General features: G+C 32.7%; 1 protein-coding gene across 1 annotated transcript; it reads left to right on the forward strand.

Annotated features, from left to right (window-relative positions):
* The first annotated feature begins 10,087 nt into the window (after positions 1 to 10,087).
* Positions 10,088 to 17,242, forward strand: LOC102665314 (uncharacterized). The gene is made up of 5 exons (XM_014771467.3): positions 10,088 to 10,152; positions 13,827 to 13,986; positions 15,640 to 15,796; positions 16,608 to 16,738; positions 16,803 to 17,242. Exons 3-5 carry the CDS (start codon positions 15,665 to 15,667, stop codon positions 16,885 to 16,887), a joined length of 348 nt encoding a protein of 115 aa, XP_014626953.1. The 5' UTR covers positions 10,088 to 10,152; positions 13,827 to 13,986; positions 15,640 to 15,664; the 3' UTR covers positions 16,888 to 17,242.
* Positions 17,243 to 22,231: the final 4,989 nt, after the last annotated feature.

Below are 22,231 nucleotides of genomic sequence, written 5' to 3' on the forward strand. Positions count from 1 at the left end.
GTCTATTTCACCAAAGGGCCATAATTAGGATGAGAATTCTAGGTAGCCTAAAAAATAAAACTCTTTATTTGGTAACTTTGAGACTTGAAGCAACTCAGAAAGGGTTTATGATATGAATTGTGAGGAGGTAAAAGCTCAACCAAAGCATGAGGAAAGGAAGTTCTCCAAAAGGAGTTAACCATGCATCTATCAAGTCTTTTATGGATATGAACACCATTAGAAGTATGTCTGTGCCAAGTAAAAACACCACCAACACTATCAAGGTCTATTAAGCCACAATCAGACATGAAGTTAGCAAGAACAACAACTCTATTATAAGAGAAGGAGCTACCCATCACCTCAGAAGCCAATAAAATCTCATTCATATCACCCTGAATAGCCCATGGAATAGAGAAGGATTGATGTAAATGAAGTAAGTGATCCAAAAGGGAAGCACGAATAGAAGGGATAAGGGAAGCATACACTACAGTACATCTCCAGGAAGCATTCATCTTCTTAATGTCAAAGGTAATAGGTTGGGGATAAGAGTTTACAAGATCAAAATTAACATTATTTCTATTAGATAGAATCCAAATTCCACCAGAGTGCCCTCTAGCCTCTTGCAAAAAATATGTTTGTAGTCAATAGCTTTCCGTCTAGCTTCAGTGACAACAAAAGCAACATAAGTTTCATAAAGCAACAATAAAGAACGTTTGTGACACCTTACAATATCATGAATGAGTCTCCAAGTTCTTTTACTGTTATCACCTCTAATATTCCAAAATAGACCATGAATATCTTTTAACGAATCCTTAAAACACATTTCGATAAAAGAGAAATCCAAACATGACTTAGGAAGACATGTGGGTAGTTGTGATTTCATGTTTCTAAATTACGGAGCTTGATAGTTCTGTGGTAACCTCCATGGCAGTACCTTCATCAATCATTTTTGCAACTTTTTTAATATTGGTTGAGACTCTTTGAGCCATAGTAGACGGTTCCATATTAGCCCCTTTTTGGACACTCATAGACTTGGAAAAAGCTTTAGATAGTCCACAAATATCATCACCTTTATTAAAAGGATAAGATATGGGTTTGTTACCTTAATTAAAAATATTGAGGCTCATTTTCTTGTTTCTTCTACGTACAACTAGGCAGTTCCCATGCACAACATCTTTGTCGTTAATATTTGGCTCTTTCAAATCTATAACTACTTGATTCTTTCCATCATTAACAATTATATGATTTGAATTTTCCATATGTGTAACTGTCACATTAAATGAATTGGAATGCCATATGTCTTCGCTGTTGTTGTAGCCATCGAACCATCCCCGTTCACCGCCGTCACCGAATTATGTTAATCCCTCTCACCAACAATAGTTTGAATTTTGCAGTATCTTGTGAGGTGTCCATAGCATCCATAGGTTGAGCAAATTCTATGGAGACCCTCATACTCCACACCATCCCAATGCCCTCTAAGCTAGAATTTTCCCACAACCAGAACATTGAGGTCCATTTTAACGCATACATGCGCAAAGCTTTCTCTCCTCATGTCTAGAGTATTTTTATCCACCCTTATTGGTGTTTCAATTGCTAAAGCAAGGGCAAGGAGAATACTCTCATCATAGAAATATAAGTTCAAACCAGGAAAATGAATTTATACCATAGTTCGATCAATGGAGAAACAAATTCTGGTGACCACAGTTGCACCACAAGATAGTGATCAAAGATCATCCAAGGTCCCTCCCCAATAACCTTTTTTCTATCCTACTTAAGTTTCTAGATTCTTCCCAATCTTTCATTCATTATCACAAAGCCAATCCTTTTTCCTAGTAGTATAACCACTAATGCATGTTGCTAGGGAGTACTCAGTCCTTGAAAAACTGCATCATCAACAATAACCTTCAATTTCAGCCTGTTACCATCTTCATATTCTATCTTGGCAAGACTTGCTTGAAACAAGTCAACCTTACGCTACTATAAAAAGCATTTTCTATGTCGGCGATATGACGATGGTTCTCCAAGAACCGTTTTAGTATATTAGGCGATGACAAATTTGTAAATATGAGGTTTCTCAACGACGACGGTTTCGTGAAAACCGCCTTAGAATGATTGTTATTCTAAGATGGTTTTCTAAAAATCGTCTTAGAAATAAGTGCCTTTTATATCTCACTTCTCACTCTCTCTGTCTCTCACTTTCATTCAATTAAGGCTATATATGTACCACCTCTGCCAGTGGCTCTATGACACATTCTTCTCCTCTGACCCCCACGTCCCCACCTGGTAGTCCTCGCCATCATCTACCTCTTCAGCATCCACTCCTCGAAGCCACCATCCCTCGCGGGGTTCAAAGCCCCTCCGCAAACCCCAAAGCCTAGCCCTAACCCTCATCACACCATCCTCACGAGATTCCCTTGCCGTGGGAGATTTTGCAACCTTCGCTCAAAATCCCGGGGCACTTTTTTGTTGGCTCCACAAACTTCCACAACCTCAAGCCACTTCTCCTCCTACCTCTGTCGTAACTCACCGAAACTAGTCACCGTCTTCATCGATGTCGCCAACGGCCAACATTTCTCCTACGATGATCTCATCCATCACGCTAAAACCCTAGCTTTGAACCTCACTTTTGTCGATCTGCATGCAATCTCTCTATTTCCTCGATCTCTCTGATTCGCACGTTCTCTCTCTCTCTTTCTCTCTCTTCGAAGGTGAGCTTTAAGCACTAAATCTAAATCCTTTGTTAGAATCACAATTTAATTTTTATTTTGCTAAATTGTGGTATGCTAAAAGGCACATGTTGATATGACTTACTAATAGTTAGAGATTTGATTTTAATCCTTTTATTATGATTGTTTCTTTTTGTATCAACATGGTGTAAATATAAATAGAGTTATTTGTGTCTGTTTTAGATGTACAATTACCTTATATATTATGACAATAATACCAGATAGACATTGGTGTTTGTGCCAAATAATTTGGTGATAGTGTGCTTAATTTGTGGTCTTTGGAATGACTTTAGTAGGATGTATTTTTGTTTCTTGCTAGTATTGAATAGTTGTCGTGTGACATTTGAGGTTGGAAAATTGGTCTGGCTTGAACAAACATGCTTGTCTTGGTTTCATTTGGGCACATTCCCCCCTCCCCAATATTTTTTCAATTTTACTTTTCTTTCTTGAAAGGAGAGAGGACGTGCAGTTGGGTGCTATTACTTATGAACTTTGTTATCTTATTGCTACGAAATATGTGCCAGGTATTTCCATGGAGGGTGATGAAGAGCTTCTGGCATAAACATAGGTTAAAGTAGAACCAAAAAGGGATGAGTGGATGACAAGACTACCTCCAAAAAGGAAAGTAAGTCTTGTGTAACCCATCTATATGGTATAATATATAGTACCTTTGAAACATGGTTTAATTATGATTAAGATATAATATAGAGTCACTTTAGCTTTATATATATGATCTTGGATATATTTTAGTTGATTTTGTAATTTATAGTTACCACTTACCAATTAAAAGTTTTAAACTGGCTTAGGTTATGTTATATTGGGACTTAGTGTTTATGAATATTTAGCTACCACTTACCAATTACTGTTTTAATATTCTCTTAATTAAATTTGATTCTAATTTAAAAAAATTGCTCAAGACTTAGTTATTTAATAAAGAAAGAATTCAGTTTTTGTTCTAAATAATACCCACTTATTTAATGTATTTGTGTTTCAACTTGGTGGTATGACTATGCAATCAACCACGTTTAGCTGGGGCCTAAAGGAAGGTAGAGGTGATACTAGTGTTTGGACAGACACCCCTTTGGTCAGGGCCCAAAAAGCAAAGATGAAGTATGTATCCTCTTTCATTCTAGAATGCTTTGGTTGGACAATTTCTCTTTCTTACAACCTGTCTAGTTTACTCCTTGAAATCAAGAGCTTTAAAGCCAAAATGATATTTACATGGTAGTTATTTGGAAGCATACAATGAAGATACTGCACTAGCTTCAAATGAAGAGGATAAGAAAAGGGCTAATGTGGATGTAGAGTTGGTGGACAAATACAATAAAGCAAAACGGTCAAAAACATTGGTGCAGAAGTATCAAGAAGTGGTTGCTAGCAAATCCAAGAAAAAGCCCAAGGAACTGATGGTTTGTTTCTGTTATTCTTCACATATATTATGCTGACTTTCTTTTCTTGATCAACTATATCATAGGCTAACTGATTTTCTTTTGTACCCACAGATGTAGTAGCAAGTAGGTGTTGAATACAAACATCTGCTTCAAATGCTACGAAGAATTCTAATTATGCAATTGTGAGATTGGCAAATATTTTCTGAAGAAGTTTGTACAATAAATGGCCTAATTCTTATTTTTATAACTTATACAGGTGTATATCTAATTATCTTAAGGCGAAGAAAGAAAAGGTCGAGAAGAAGAAGATAGTTCATCACTTTTCTTTCTTTTTTATTTTCTATTGCTTTTTTCTTTCCTATTTTTTATTTTTTTGTACATCATTTCAGCTAATGAAGCTTATATTAAAATGTTAATGAATTTAAAGTATACAGACGAGAAGAGAAGTAACCATACAAGAATATGTTGGATTGGAAATTAAGTAGAAAGTGTTAGTGATTAAGTTTGGATTTCATGTTCTAGCGTTTCGATGATAAACCAATGACTGTCGATGAGGAACTTCTGGTTAGGTTACCAATAATTATTGCCATTATATTTTGACTTGTGATTAGTGTTTGACTTCAAATTATTCACAGCAGCTGTAGTCATGGATACTGATGAGGAGTGTTCAGTTGTTCTTGAATCATCTGAAAGAGATCCTTTCTTTGACAAAAATAAGGTAAAAATAAGACAATCAAGTCCTTTAGTGTTATGTTTTTTACTCTTTTGTTTTTCGTTGAGGAGTTTCATATATGAGAAAAATTAGGTGACAAGCTGCAACAAACTACTCCTTTTATGTTATCATATGTGTAAAATTTAAAGTAGTTGCACAATGATTAAGCTATGCTAATATCTGCCTGTGGTTTATCTTTTATGAGGCCTAAGCCATTTTAACTTGTTGATTGATCTGCATTATTTTATTAGAAATTACTACAAAGTAAGGGCTTTAGTCCCAAAGAACGGATATACCTCAAGTGCTCTTCAAAACTTGGCTAGATGAATGCTACTGTGGAGCTCTTACTTCAGATTGGATGAATCATAAAATTAAATGAGGTTACTTCCTTTATCATTTCTTGTGTCCATTATCATTTCCGAGGAGCTTGTGCATGAAACTGATATGGTATGTTTCCTAGTTGAAAAAAGTGAAGATAGTTTATTTAAAACTTCTTTAAGAAACCTACTATTTGATAAGGATAGGCACATCCATTGTAGGTGACATTATTTCTTAAAATAAGTAGAAAGAGAGAAATTACATTATGTTCTAAAATTTCAAAGTCAACAGTGAAGCTTCAAACTAGCTGTTGTTGATGCCAAGAATCAAGAAGAAAGAAAAACTATTCTTAAGAAGCTTCAAACTAGATTTCTCTCACACTTAATTTCTGTCTTTTAGTGTAAGTAGTTCATGAGACAGAGTACAATTGAAATCTGCAACACTATATATTTCTTATTATGTTTTTTATATTTCTATATATATTTAAGATATATCATGTTGTACTCGTATCCTAGTTTTTGAAACAACTTCCCATGTCTCTAACTCTCTATTCATTTAATTAATTAGTTTTAATTTGCTTATTATTGTCTCCCCTACCTTAATTAAGATCATCAGATCTTGTATGACCCTTTGATGCAATGATCTTTGTACAAGTGAAAGGGAAAGGAAAGAGTAGCAAGCACTTGCATGTTGAGGAGAAAGAAGACTTTATTACCATGGATGACAACAAGAAGTGGATGCATAAGGAAACTGAAAGATGCTACCCAAGTTCAAAGGTGTCCCATCCCAAGTATCATACCTCCAAGATTCATTAACCTTAATGAAGTTTCACTCCTCAATGAGGATGATACTCACACTAACAATATAAGGTCAGAAACAGAGGTGAAGATTATATGATTTCAAAGATATCATAATTTTCTATAAGTGCTAAATAATTGATTGGGTTTTTATTGAATAATGGTGATCATGATTATTATTGGTATCAGGAAATTGTGGACTTGAGTCCTGCCTACCTAGGTGATGATGTCTTTCATTATCAATCCATGAAATTTGGTGAAGGTCCAACTTCTGGAATTTTAGTGCATGTTGAGTTGACAGATGCTACAGATAATCTCCACATTGGCTGATTCTTTGCATGTAGATGTTACGAGGGAAATAGAAGTAAACATCATTTACAATGACTTTTCCTTGCCTTTTTTTTCCTTTTCATTTTTCTGATTTGTGAATATGATTGTATATAAATTTTCTTGTCATTTACCATGCTTGTCAAGATTCTAATAAGAGAAAAAAGGATGGCTCAACTTTGTGTTCTCTAAGGAAGAACAAAAGATCTTCTATTGCTGGTGAGGAGGATAAAGGTGGTAAAACCTCAAGGCAGCTGAGAAAAGGTAGAAACAAGTAATCAAATAAATAAGTAAATAAGTAGCCTTTGTGCCTTTAATTTTTGCTCCAATAGTAATGATTACTAGTTGCTAGAGTCTATCAAGTTGGCGAAGAGGCAAATGATTATGATTTATTGCTTCATAATGTGTTCGATCACAATTTCAAAAGACAATAAAGACACTTACATTGTTTTGCTGCAATATGCATTTAGATATGACCTCCTAATTCTAAAGACAATAAAACAGTTTGTGTAGATGAGGAATAGTGTCTGTCATAGTGCTACAATATATGCCAATGCAATAATGCAAGTAGGAACAACTGTGGATACTTTCCTCAAGCAAAATTTGGTCAGTTACTATAACTTATTTTCTATTTATCCCTTCTCCCTATGGTTTCCCATGCATTTTGATTGCTTTCCATCCTTAAAAATTTTAATTAACTTAAAGTATGTCGGCCCACATATCTTTTAACGATCAAGGTGGGTGCTAAATCTATGTTTTCTACAAAAAAACAAGATTATTACAATGTAACTTGCTGGTGTTGTTGCTTTAATAGCTTCCCCTTTGGATATCAACATATGGTATGAGTTCCTGTCCACGACTATCAGCATATGGTATGAGTTCCTATCCACAACTATTATTTCTTTTTCCCTTGCTTTTAGTCCTTTTTCACATCTTAACTTCAATAGTTATTCTTAAACTAGCAGTTTAATAATTCTGGTCTGAAGAATTGTCTTTCTTCTTATTTCAAAGCCATTTATAATTATACCATGCATATATATTGTGTGCTTTTGGTGCAACTTAGAAGCATTTGATGAATTTGTTTTTCCTTGATTACTAACTAGAGCCATTCACAATCATCTTAGTTTCTTTGTTTCAGTCATGATATAGTACTAATTTTAAATTTTGCAATAGTTTAAGGATATTATTTGTACTTTTGATGCATGATGTATGTAACTTGCCAATTGGTATGATTTCATGTTGTAATTTATTGACAAATTGCATAGTTTTGGCCTCTTGATCTGGCTTAAAAGTAGTTAAACAATTAGCCCATTTTTTGACATTTGGATTTCTGTATTAACAGAGAGATCCCAAAACTGGTGAACTTGAAGCCCTGTCTTTTGATTTTAATCTATGTCAAGCTGTGGCTACATGGGAACAGGTAAGCAACTTAGTTTTATATTTATATGGGTGTTAACAAAAATAAAAGAAAAAAATAACTTGACATTAAGTTTGTTTTATATTTGTATAATAATATAAACACCATTTAGATAATGTTTAATTTGGCATCGCATTATTGATACACATTGAGGTTTTTCAGTATTTTCAAGTATAATTTCTTAATTGTGTGATAAATACTCAGTAGACTGACAAGGTAAACAAGGAGGACTCACTGATGCTAAATCGTTGTTCAAAAAGGATCATTTTAGGTAGCTGAAAATATAGCATACGTTGGTTCAACTATGAGCAATTCTTAAATATTGGTTTCATGCATCTAAAGAAAAATAGATCTACTCAATGACTGTGACCTCTGTGACATTGGAGAGTTCTGTAATTTTAGATTCAGCAGCATTGAGTTTAATGTCATTTCTCGCTTTTTGTGTTGAAGTTCTTTATTTTCTCTCTTAAGCTCCACAACTTCAACCTCCAAGTCATTTAGAGCTTTCAATTTCTTTCCAATTTCAACTGCCTTTGTAACTCCACAAAGTCTTCTTCCTGATCCTTCAAACCATAGTACTCAAGCAATTCACCGTCAAGTTTCACTTCCCTCTCCTCCAATTCCTTCACTTGATTATGCAACCATTCTAATTCACTGGCACTATTAGCCATTTCAATTGCATAAACTCTCCATTTCTTATCCTCATCAGTCTTCTCATCAAGCGATAGAAAATCAATCTCCTCAAATAGAAGTTTTTCAAATTCTGGTAGAATATCATCTTCAAAATCATCAGTTTGATTGATTATGTTGCTAATTAGCTTAACCTCCTCTTGCTCTTCCTTTTCCCTCTGCACCAGTGTCAACTCATGTCGCAAACATAAATAAAAATTCCCATTTTTTTCATTCATATGAGGACAAAAAGGCAATAATTATGCAAAAGAAATTATAACCCTCGTAAAATAAAAAAAAATTCAAAAACTTGAGCTGAATGTACTTAAAACCTTCTCGGTTTGATCATTAATAGAACAAGTGACCTGCTCCTCTTCTGTAGCCTCAGCTTGATCGTTTCTAATCATTGCTTCACCATGTTCAAAGAGCCACAATGAGAATTATGTTCAACATATAGGATAAACATTATTTTATAGGAATAGCCATCAACATGAATCAAGTGCAGAACATTTTGCATGTTGAGAAGTGAAATGATCAAAATTTGTCAAAAAAATTAATAACAATAATAAGTGGTGAATATTGAATAAGTAGAAGTACATGATCTTGTGTTATTCACATTCAGCTGCTTAACTGTGAGGGCTGCAATGGAAGCAGCTACTATGAGTCCTAACCTGACTATCATGAAGTTATAGGCCACATTAATTCCCCAACCATCCCCATTTCCCTTAACATCCACCAAATTCAGTTCAAACCATTGGAGCTTTGAAGGTGAAAACCAAAGACCCAAAATCCACAACTGGGGCCGAAGCAGATCAAAAGTACTTAGTAGAAAGAAACCCATGCTCCAAACTTTCACCTTTCACAAACAAAAAGTTAACCTTGACAGGTAGAATTTCTTGTTCTTCTTTTTCTTCTCTTTGTTTTCAAAGAATAAATCTTTTGATTATTTCCATTCAAGCTTTATTATGTTTCGTGATCCATAAGATTCTCCCATTTAATGAGAACCTCCCTCGAACCATTATGTAATTTGCGAGTAGCAAACACTGCCTCTAGCCCTATTTTTTTTCTTTTTCTTTCCTTTCCTAACTATCTACCATTTTAGGATGTTGCTATGAAGATTCTTAAAGTGCAAGGTTTTGATCCCGAATGATTTGAAGAATTTATAAGGGAGGTATGCACAACACTATTATTGTTTTTGATAAGTTATATCCATGTTCTTTTTTGTATTTTCAAATGAGGTTGAGGAATGATTTTGCACTAGATTTGCACATATAAAAAAATTTGTCCTTGTTGGTTGCACTTTAGCATCCCAATTTATTTCATAGGTCTCACTCATGAAGCGCCTCCCGCATCCAAATATTGTACTTTTGATGGGTGCAGTTATTCAACCCCCAAAGTTATCAATAATAACATAATATTTATCAAGGTATAGTAATTTCTTGAAACAATGAACATTGTGTTCCTCGCTTATGTGCTTAATATAGGCTTTGTGTGATACTCTTATGCAAATTTTCCTTGATTTGCAAAGGCAGTTTGTATGAACTTCTGCACATGCCCAATGTTGGATCATCACTTAGTGAGAAGCGTCGTTTAAGTATGGCTTATGATGTCATATGTCTTCGATGATTAAAACTGCTAGTCTTCCTATTTCTATGTTTTTTTAGGCATGATAATTATACTCTCAATATGACTGCGACATGTTCATATGCTTGTCTAGGCAAGCGAAATGAATTATCTTCATCAAATGAGACCTCCTATTGTTTATAGAGATTTGAAGTCTCCAAATCTTTTGGTTGATGATTCATACATTGTTAAGGTAACTGTTCAAGTATCTGAAAAACTACCATAAAATATGTTATTCTTATACAATATTTTGAGAATGGATTTCATATTTCATTATATTTCATACCATGCTTACTTATTTAATTAGGATTGAGAGTTTAGTATTAATATAGTGTTAGGGCTTTGTCTTTTCTTTTGTGTCACATCATATCATCATATCAATCCAATATCAATTTCATCACATCAAGCTTTATTTAAGAGTATGTAGTAAAAAAATTAATTCATTTAAAAATTAAAAAAAAATAACTATAAAAAATAATAATTTAAAAGACTAAAATCAAATAGATTATATTGATAAAGACTAGAACATATTGTATCATTTATCTTAATATCCTTTCTTTGCCAAGCTACTTTTGAGTGGAGTAAATATAATACTTGATGTTAATGATATTTCTTTTATTTCATGAATTTTAATAATTTCTCTTGATTTATTCTTTATAATATTTAAGATTTGATATTTATAATGTTTTAATATTCAATTTTGCATCTAATTTCATTTGACATTTTTCAACTACCAACAAGAATATACAACTAAGCAAGATGTGACACCCTCTACCCCTCACATATATACTAACAAAGGAATAAAAATCCAAATATTAATTAAAAGTTTTTTTTTTACATTTTTAAATACAAGTCTTTCAAAGGGATAAAAGGCTCACATTCACTTTCTTCTACATCATATTCAAACTTGTCCAAATAAATAATAAAGTTATCTCGGTTTAAGCAAGACCGTAAAAAACTTCATACAATTAATATAAAACCCTATACCCCAATGTCACATCCTATTAGAGCGTTGTGTCTTGACGTCCTTCAGCACAAGATTCCTTAAATCAATTCACCTAGTCATCTGCTCCCCCGAACACAAAGTTCAAGATCATCACAGGATCCAAACACAAACAACACATGGGGAGTGAGTTATTACATTCCTAACTAATAGAGAAACAAGACAGCTAGATATACATATCATATAAACCAAATAAAATTTACTTACACGTAATTCACGTAATTCCACCACTTTGTCATTCAAAGTTCATTTTTCACCCATCAATTACACTTTTCAATCATCAATCACATTACACAAGAATCATATGCTCTGATCAAGACATAATAACACATCAATTTCATAATAAACAATTAGTAAGCGCATGAGATAGTTATGCTAAGACTCAAGTCTATATGCAATGTGGTACCATGTCAGTGAAAAACCACCCTGGGGCGCTTAGGAGTACATAACAAGACACACCACACAATGGGTTTGTCAGGTCATTTTCACTAAGTAAGATCATAGGGAGACCAGTCAGGGTCACGATGTTTTGCGAGAATGCTCCAACCATATAGGGTCAGCATAGGCTTAAAGGAGCACTCAAATCCGGTGACCCCCAAGGCCTACACTCCGAAGAGTCCGTCAGGGTCTCTCCCTCCTGATTCAGGTCCAACCCCTAAAATCATTTTAGCACACAGACACTGCTCGTGAATTATACAATACTCACGACCTCACACTCGTGTTTTAAACACGTACAACATATTGCGCTACAATTTAACACTGGTTCCTAAATAGGAAACATACACTTTCTTTTTAACACTGGTTCCTAAATAGGAAACCTACACTTTATCTTTAACGCTGCGCATTTAAACTTTTCTCAAGATAACACTGGTCGGGTTATTGTACAATTCACAGCTTACAACACAAATAATGTCACATCAAGAGTTAATCACACACTTATTCATAACCAAAACTCATTCACAATTTCACATCTCATAATGTCACAATCCACCATCACATGTTTTCACGTATCTCACAATTCAACACTTGTTCTACTTTACACTTTTACTCAATCTCAATAACAATATTATAATCTCAAGGCAACATATTATTCCACAATTCATCACATATTTCATTTATAAGCACTGCTCATGAATTATACAATACTCACGACCTCACACTCATGTTTCAAACATGTTTAACACATTGCGCTACAATTTAACGCTGGTTCCTGAATAGGAAACCTACACTTTCTCTTAAACATTGCGTATAAACGCTTTTCTCAAGATAACACTGGTCGGATTATTGTATAATTCATAGCTCACAATATAATTATTGTCACATCAAGTGTCAAACACACACACTTATTCACAATCAAATATCATGCCCATAATTTAACATCTCAGAATATCACATCAACCATCTCATTTTTACATGTATCTCGCAAATCGACACATTCAACTTTGTACTACTCAGTCTTCACAATAATATTATAATATCATTATAATAACTTATTACACCTTATAACTCATATACATATCACACAATAATAATATTTGCATGCTACATAACATATATATGTATATGTATATAGTAAATTAAACTACATTGTTTTTAATCAAAGGATTTCTATAACAATTTAATATTACATCAAAAGAAATTACAACTAGGCATTAACCTTACCATTTTCTTTAATTTATTATTCTAGTATTACAATAATTATATACACATAACATGTTGATCATCGTCGTAGAAAAATTAGAACAAGATAATAATTTGTATAAAATAAGTCATTGAATAATATTATTTAAAATATAATTTACGTTAATAAAAAGAGCTTAACTTTTCTAAGGGGTTCACACTCAACATAAGAACACATCAATCTCACAGTCATTTCTCATTGGGACATCAACTGATTCATCAAACAAATATAATTCACTGTAATAATTATAAGGATAAAATGAAAATTGCAAAAACACCCCAAAACTCATTCCAATTGATATCACTACAAGAAAAATGGCATATGCCTACACAGACTTTTGCCTACACATATAAATTAGTGTAGGTAAAAGTCAAAAAATGCTTATACCTACAATTGTTTGTTATAGGTAAATTCAAAAGTTTGTACTTACTATCATTTGATGTAGGTAAAACTCAAAATAACTTCTATTTACAAATGCTTAGTGTTGGTAAAATTTCAAAAAACTTACACCTACGATTACTTAATGTTGGTAAAATCTTATTAAACTTGTACCTACAGTCTATTAGTGTAAATAAAATTTAAAAAGTTTCTACCTACAAATAATAGTGTAAGTAAAATACAATAAAACAAATATATTAAAATAATTATTTTAAGAGTTTATTTCTCCCCCGTAGATCTCTCTCACTTTTCTCTTTAGAGGGTCCAACTTGCTTCCAGATCTCGCACCGATTTGGATCACTCTTTTGACTCTTCTTCTTCCAGTTCATTTGCCGCCGCAGATCTCACTCTCTGATCCAAGCCATCATGGCAGCTGCCAACGCTCCGATCGCCATGAGAGAAGCTCTCACCATGAGTTCTCCGCACTCTTCCTTTTTCTCCCTATTTCCTTAGCTCAATTCGCAACTCCACTTCGCTACTTAACTACAACAAAACCTGTTATCTTGTGATAAGTAGCAGTAGAATAATAACTATCATGCTTTACTAGATTCTATTTTTTTTTCTCTCTCTCCCGAATTGAGTATTCCGTGATAGATTCGATCGGTGTCGTTACGAAGTTCATTCACTGCACTACTTTACTTTCTTGCTTTTCAGTTTGCATAGATCTAGATGTTTCTTGTGTTTATCCTAAACTGTAGAGTTAGCGTGTGTTGTGAAGTGAGAGTGATGTGATTTGTGATTGCAGTTGCCAAGCATTGACATAAATCCGCAATTCATCACTTTCACGCATGTGACGATGGAGTCCGATAAGTATATATGCGTTTGAGAAATGGCTCCGCAGAATAGTGTGGTTATCATTGATATGAACATGTTGAATCCAAATTCCAGAATCCTTGCTTTGAAAGGTTGGCTACTATTCCGTTGTATTCTTCTCATGAACTTATGACTTGTGTTTGTGGCTAGTAATGATGATGTGGATTTGTGGATAATATAACTACCGGTATTTTGGTATTGATTCGAATTTCGTACGTCATTGTAGATATCAAGATTTATTGGAAGCTTAAATTCTTTATATATTTTACATTAGCATGTAGTTATAGGTGCCATCAATTCTAACAGTTACATTAGCATGTAGATACCAAAAATTTGGGCCATCAATTTTTAAATGCAGGGGAGATGCTGGTTGGACCAACTAATGCTGATATATTTTACATTGTAGATACCAAAAATTTGGGCCATCACTTTTTATTTGTCTCTTTATGGGAACATATATGTAAGAGACTATGTATGCTGAACCACGGCATCCCTTGTGTTTCTATTCAGCTTTCTTCCGTTTTTTTTAATATATTACTCTCTTTTTTTTAAAGAAAGAAGTCATGATAATGCATCACTACATCTCTATATATCTAAAGTTTCGTGCATGCATGTTTAGGAATGAAAAAAATTTCAGAAGAGGAGAGAAACTATTTTTTGGAATTACTAATTATCTTGTAAAATAAACCAGTCTAACATATGATGAAAATTAAGGGTTAACTTAATTTTTATAATATAGATCATATGGATTGCTATCTTTGCTTAAATTTTAAATGATCTAATCAAGTTCTTAATAACATAAACCAAATATAAAAAGTTAATAAAAATTAAATGGTAAGATGAAAAAAATGATTATTTGTGACTTTGGAATAGGATAATCCACAATGTAAAATATATCAGCATTAGCTGGTCCAACCAGCATCTCGATTCAGTTTTTGTTTTCTACTTCGTTTTACATTTTTTTTCTCCATAATAACTTATCGTAAACTCTGTTCTGTTGCCTCGCTTTTTGTTTCTGAGAAAAAACAAACAGAGGAACTCATTTGCTGCTTAGGATCATCAAAATTTCTCCAGTATTCTCTGCCAAGTACATATCTCAACTATTGATTGAGTATATAAGGTTAATGATAAGGATAATGATGGAAACAAAGTGTGTGTTATTGGCTTTTGTTTTTTTTGTTCGTGATGCTTCGACCGATTGATTCACAGAGCAATCATATTTCTAGAGTTAATTAATATAGTTTGTTTTCGGTGTTTTTTGTGTGAAACGTTAGGATAAGCTGATGGTACTGCGGTTTGTAAGTTCTGTAGTTTGTAATGCATTATTGAGTGATGTTTGAATCTATATGATGAAGTTAAACTTGCAAACTAGTGTTGATAAATTGGGATGTGACTTGTGAGTGTTTGAATGCAGCATCATGTCTTAATAATTTTTCTTACATTGCTTCTTTTAATCTCTAACTCATTAGTTTCTTTTCAATATACTTTTTAATATGAAAACTATAGTTCATTGAATCCTGCAAGGCAGCTGCATTTATGCTTTATTTTATATATTCTGCTAGCCATGGGTCATTTAACCCAAGCATTACAATTTGGCCTTCCTGTTCATTCTACTCTATGAACTGAATATTGTAATGTTACCGAGTTTATTGTTGAAACTTAAATGCATTGATTTTAAACATGTAGACTTTTAGATAGTATTGTTCAAATTTATTTCTCATCAATCTTTGTCAATGTTTTTTCAGTGATCACACTCTTAAGGTGTAGAGTATGGATGGCCTCTCAGACAATATGACAATGCCAATTAATTTAAAAGCAAAAGCTGTTGTTGCAGCTCATGATAAAGATATAAATTCTGTAGCTGTTGCTCCAAATGATAGTTTAGTATGTAGTGGTTCTCAGGTTGGTAACTATATCTGACTTGCAGTTTTCTTTGGGCTTTTGAATCAAGTAATCTAATTATTTGTAGAAAAAAGGACTGCCACCTTTGTTGTATGTTTCTTGTTTTCATCTGACTTCCGAGTGAAGAAAGAAAAGTCACTAGATACTTCACTGGCCTTCCTTCCTTTACTTTTTGTTTTATTTTTGGAAAATTAGTGCTTTCACTGTACTTTATCATTATTATTATGTTTTACTTGTATCCCACCAGGATCGTACAACTTGTGTTTGGAGACTTCCAGATCTAGTATCAGTAGTTGTATTTAAAGGGCATAAAAGAGGAATTTGGTCAGTAGAATTTTCTCCTGTTGATCAATGTGTAGTAACAGCATCTGGTGATAAGACAATAAGGATATGGGCTATATCTGATGGCTCCTGTTTGAAGACATTTGAAGGACACACTTCAAGTGTGTTAAGAGCATTGTTTGTTACTCGTGGAACACAAATTGTTTCTTGTGGTATGAGGCTATCTGTAGCTGATTTTGTTCTTTATAACATTTTGGTCGTGGAAAAAGCAAGAATTCGAAGAATAATTGAAGCCGAAGGAATTCCATACACTTACCTATGTTGTCATGCCTTTACTGGTCATAATGGACAATTCATTCAGGAATTTTTTTATAACATTTACCTTTATCTTAGTGACATTGGAGTATTTCAAGCAAAAAGCATTACCTGTTCCATATGTGTAATTTTAGGATTTTCTTATATACTCTTATCTTCCAAATCACAAGTGCCCTTTGTGTTAAAAATGTTGTAATGTCTAATGTTGATACAGGAAGAGGGAGTTGTGAAAGGTCAAGAGCTAGAGAATGCTGTCTCAGATGCTGACTATACTAAAGCAATCCAAATCGCATTTGAACTGCGCAGGCCTCATAGGCTTTTTGAGCTATTTGCAGAACTTTGCAGGTTAGTGATAATTTATTTTGTTGCCTGCATCTTTTTGGCATACACTTAACTAATATTTTTGCAGGAAGAGAGTGGCTGAAAATCATATGGACAGAGCACTTAAGGGCTTGGGTGGTGAAGAGCTTCGTATATTATTTAACTATATTTGAGAATGGAATACAAAACCAAAGCTTTGTTATGTTTCTCAATTCGTGCTTTTCAGAGTTTTCAGCATCTTTCCTCCAATAGATATTGTCCAAGTGCTTTTTTTACCCTTTTAAGTTGAGAGGTTTGGTGCTTCTAATCATGCATTTCTTGCATATTATGATGGTTTTTAACTTCTTATGGTTATTGGTTTTGGCATTCTGCTGTCTGTTTTATGGCTACATATGCTGCCTCAAGTATTTAGTTAGACTTTGATATTGATTCTGTTATTTGGCCAGATGGTAACTGTGAAAATGCAAGGTTTTGGTAACTCCCCATCCCCTTGGTATGACATGATTTTTTACTAATCATGATTTTACTACTTGATCAGGTAAAGCAAGGTTTAGGGGGTAGAGTACATCTTATTTTGTCTGGAGTCGCACCTTTATCTGCACATGTGGAAGGTTACTTAGAGGTGGTTACTTGTGCTCTTGTCCTACAAGGATATGGTATACTCTTTTTAAATATGAAAATCAGACTTACACCATGCTATCATTTTTTAAAAATCATGTCATTAAACAAATTGTAAATACTCCCATTTTAGTTATGCCTATTAAACTAAACTATTTTGTTTAACAACTGTTTATTATTATTTTCAAAACTCAAAAAGAAAGACAGGTTTGAACTGTAATTATGTTTATGTATGAACATGCGCACACAGTAGAATCTCGTTTTATGTTTATGTAGTCTAATTTTGGATTTTGAATGCTAATTATATGGGTCTAAAATTGTTCTTGATTAATTTGATTAGGGAAATGACGATTAGCTAATTCTTCTAGATTTAAATTTATTTCTTATAAATATAAATCAATAAAATTAAGAGCACAACTATAAAATTATGTCTAACTGAAATATATGTGGAAGTTATTCTGATGTCTTGTCACTCTAACTCTGTGTATATATGCAGAAGATATTGTAGACATCTTTATGGTCCTTGTACTAGATTATGGCCTTGATGTCTTGTCACTCTAATAGTGGAGGGCCACCTCTAGCCAAGGCCTAGGTAATTATGAACTTGGCAAAGCTAGTTGGAGTTGGAGCTGGAAGGATCGTTGGATTGCTGCACTGCCCACATTCAATTATGTATGTTTTAAGCTCTCTCTAAGATCTAAACATTTACCTACAGTTGAAGATGATAGGTAAATGTTAAAGACTTTTACCTACAGTTAGGAGATGTAAGTAGAAGTTAATGACTTTTACCTACACACTATACATAGTAGGTAAAACCTATAGTGACAGACAATTAGCTGTCATTATACGCCCCCTCAAAGTTGACAGAAGAAATGTCTGTAGGACAAAGTTTATTATACATTTACCTACGAATTTTTTACTTATAGTGACAGTTTTTGTCTGTAGGTATAGGTCATTTTTCTTGTAGATAGTGAATAACTCATCCTTTACCTCTAAGCGGGTTCATGTGTCTTCAGCCAACGATAGCAGCATCTCTAGTGATTCCTTGAGATTCCTTCAGTTTTTTCCTTCGACTGCTTCGATAGAGTTCCCAAACGTCAGAGAGACGGAGAAGGGATTGAAGCCTATATTTGTATTATCTTCATACGATTCCTTTTTCTCCCTCCACGAAAATTATCTCGCAAATCCCAACGGTGAAAGCGTGGGAAATTGAATTTCGAACAACATATCCAATTTTCACTACAATCCAACGGTTAACGAAACCAAGATCCTAGTTTTATCAAGACAGCTCTCGGTTTCTGCGGGAAAGAAAAATGCTACAATGCGAAAGGAATTTCTCTCAGCTCAAACACGATATCAAAACTCCCAACGGTGAGAATGCTCGGAATTGGGTTGCGAACCTAGTGCTAAAATTTCACGACGATCCAACGGTGAATGAGTCTGATATCGTCATTTTTCTGAGATAAGTTTGATGGGCTGCGAGAAAAAGAAAGGGTTTTGGGAAAAGAAGAGAGAAAGAACGAAATTGAGAGGCAGAGGAGGCTGAGGAGTCAGTCTGAAAAATGACCTAGCATGTTGCTATTTATAGCTAGGGGTATTCACAACCTATTATTTACTCTATTTATTTTTTTATTATTTTATAAAAAAAAAAGAAACTCTATTTTATTCCCTATCAAATGAATAAATCAAATGTTTTTTTTCCCTTCAAATCATTATTTCTCATTATTTATTTATTTATAAAAACCTGATCAGTTTTCTAAAACTCTATTTATTTAAAAAAAATAAAAATTCTTTTTAAACTGGCTTAAAAAAATGGAATGTTACACAAAACACCTAACTACGACTTATACCAAAGACTTTCCAGAACGCATTTGAATCTTTAGCATAAAATTTGTCTTAATCACGCATACAGACGCATCAACAATTGCAAGTAAATTAAATAAGGAACATTTTCCTTAGTGCATTATAAAGCTTCTAGGGATTAAAAATAATTAAGGTATTTGAAAAAACAAATATAAAAACAGAAACATTGTATGATTCTTTTTCTTGGGAATTCCAACGGCATGAATGAGTTGATAATTGGTTGATTTTGATCCACAGGTCACTCAATTGAGATTTGAAGCCAAGGCTCCAATTATGTGGTAAATTATGACTATTATTGTTGGCAACACCTAAAGGACATGACAACTTCACGACGAGCATTTAAGATAGATAGAACAATCTTGGTTCAGATCTGGCTGGAGAGACTGCAGCAGCCATGGTAGTTACTTCCATTGTGTTAAGGAAAACCAACCCACATTACTCTCACTTGCTTCTACACCAGGCCATGCAAGTGAGTCATTACTCAATGCTTTGTGTCCTAGAGATCACAATTGAATGCACTATTATACTTTGAATTAAAAATAAAATAGATTAGTACTGCAGGTATAATTCAATTTACGTATAGTATATATATACTACTGTTGCTACCACTATATGCAATTAAAAATAAACTTGCATAAAATATATGAAATATAGTATAGTTTATACCATTTACAGTTTCAAATCGCAGTCAAAAAATTGCAAAACATGAAGCATTTGTTGGCAATTACAGTAATGTGACACGTAAGCTATACTCAGTAATGTGACACGTAAGCTATACTCTACTCCATATCTATGTCCTTGGAATATGAGTGAGTGAGTCAGCCATAAGCATCTTGGTTTCCCTCCCACCATTATTATATGTCCAAGTTGAATTTGTTTATTCTTAAGCTAGCAAGTCACAATATCACCCATTTTAATATATTGTGCATCTTCACCTTATTGATTATTATAATAATAGTACTTTGTGATCCAATAAAAAATAACATGTATAGTTAAGCGTTGGTTCTTAGTTCTTGTTCTTAAGTGATGAACGTATTATTAATTATATTGTGGAGATGGCGTGGATAGGATATCTTGACGTACGACACGTAATATGAAAAATCTACTGAATATTATTTATGTAAATAAATTAATCCGTATGAATGTTCTAGAAAGTACTAGTTTTTATATCACCATACATGTTATTTTTAATTTGGCACACTTATTATTAGTGGTTCTTTTTTGTTTGGTACTTTATTTGAAAAGTATATGACAAATTAAGGCTTAGGCTTTGCTAAGATATTGATTGAGAAATTAATAAATAGAAAAAATTTAAATTAAGAACAGAGATCACAATTGAATGCATTATTACACTTTCTAATGTTTTTTTTCTTCTTTAATGGTGTGTTGTCTTTAGGATATTTATTAGCATTTTTGAAGAAGTATTGTTGAAATGAAAACATTTACTCTGTGTTTTTTTTTTGTAATTTTTTTAGTCCAAGGACAAGTACAGGGGAAATTATGATGCTAGTGTCGAAGTGGATACATGGATGAGTTGTTGTTGGTAGTCACATTATTATTTTTTATATAAAAAAAGTACATTCTAAGACGATTCTCTGAAAAATAGTCTTAGAATTTACATTCTAAGACGATTTTTTGAGAAAACCATCACGATTCTTTAAAAAGTTGTCTTAGAATCCTCAATATATTTTAATTTTTAAAAAATACACTCTAAGATGTTTTTTCTAAAAATCATCTTAGAATCCTCAATATATATATATATATATTTTTAAAATGTATTTTAAGACGGTTATCTGAAAAAACTGTTTTAGAAAGTTTACCTTCTAAGACAGTTTTAATTAAGGACTGTCTTAAAATGATATCATTCTAAGACAGTTTTTAGTTAAGAATCGTCTTAGAATGATATTTTTTTTTAAGATGACTCTCTATGGAACCATCGTAAAAAGTAGAGACTTTCTACGATGATAATTAATAAACAAATTAACTGACGTATAAAGTATTTTTGGTGATAGTTTTAGGACGTGGGGGAGGAGCCTCCTTATATCTTATCACAAAAGGAAACCTTGACACTACCGCCTTCATCGTCTGATGGCTTTTTAACTAGGCCTTGATTGACCACTACACCCCTGAGAGATAGAAACCCTAAGGATCCATATTTTGATAATAAAAATTTAATACTCTAACTAAACTAACTAATTCTCTAAAAACAAAACAAACTAATTTTCTTGATAAATTAGTTATTTGGACCTTATAATATAACAAGCAGAGGCAATGAATTAATATTAAATTAGATTTTCCTTCTAGCCTAAATATAAGCATGATTAACTAACTTTTGTGCTAATTAAAATATTAGTTAATATCATTTAATTCTACTATTTACATTTAAGAAATAAATTTTTTCCTAAATTGTTATTCATTGGAACTTTATATGCTGAATAAAAGATAATTGAAAATAGAATCTTAATTAGTATCTTAATTAGTTGAAGGATATTTTTTACTTAGTATAATTAAATAGAATTAAAATAGTTAAAATTTGTTTATATTTGAGTTCTTTTTTTTATATTTAGGTTAGAGGGAGTCTATAATATGTATCACTACCTTTGTCTTTAACTAATTCAATTTTTTTAATAAAATTAATTAATTTAGTTAATAACATTAAATTTATTAATAATTTATCTTATTATTCAAAATTACCCTTAATTTTTTTGGAACTCATCATTTCTCTCTTTTCAATTGATTAATTACTTTCTATCTAGCTAATTAATTAGTGAATAATGATTGCTAATCATTTATTCAATCCTTATAAAAGAGAGAATCTACTTATCTTATTAATTTATTAAATTCATTGTAAAATAGTTAATGATATTTTTATAAAAAAAAAATTAAAGCATCTACTTAAAAATAATGTTATAAGAAGAGACAAACAAATTTATAAAATAAATTTTATATTTAAGGTCGAATTAGTATAATATTTGACATATTACGTAATGTGTCTTATCTAGTGTGTATTAAATATTGAATATGACGTTTTAATAT

Source organism: Glycine max, chromosome 19 (genome assembly GCF_000004515.6).
Source record: "Glycine max cultivar Williams 82 chromosome 19, Glycine_max_v4.0, whole genome shotgun sequence".
NCBI lineage: Eukaryota > Viridiplantae > Streptophyta > Magnoliopsida > Fabales > Fabaceae > Glycine > Glycine max.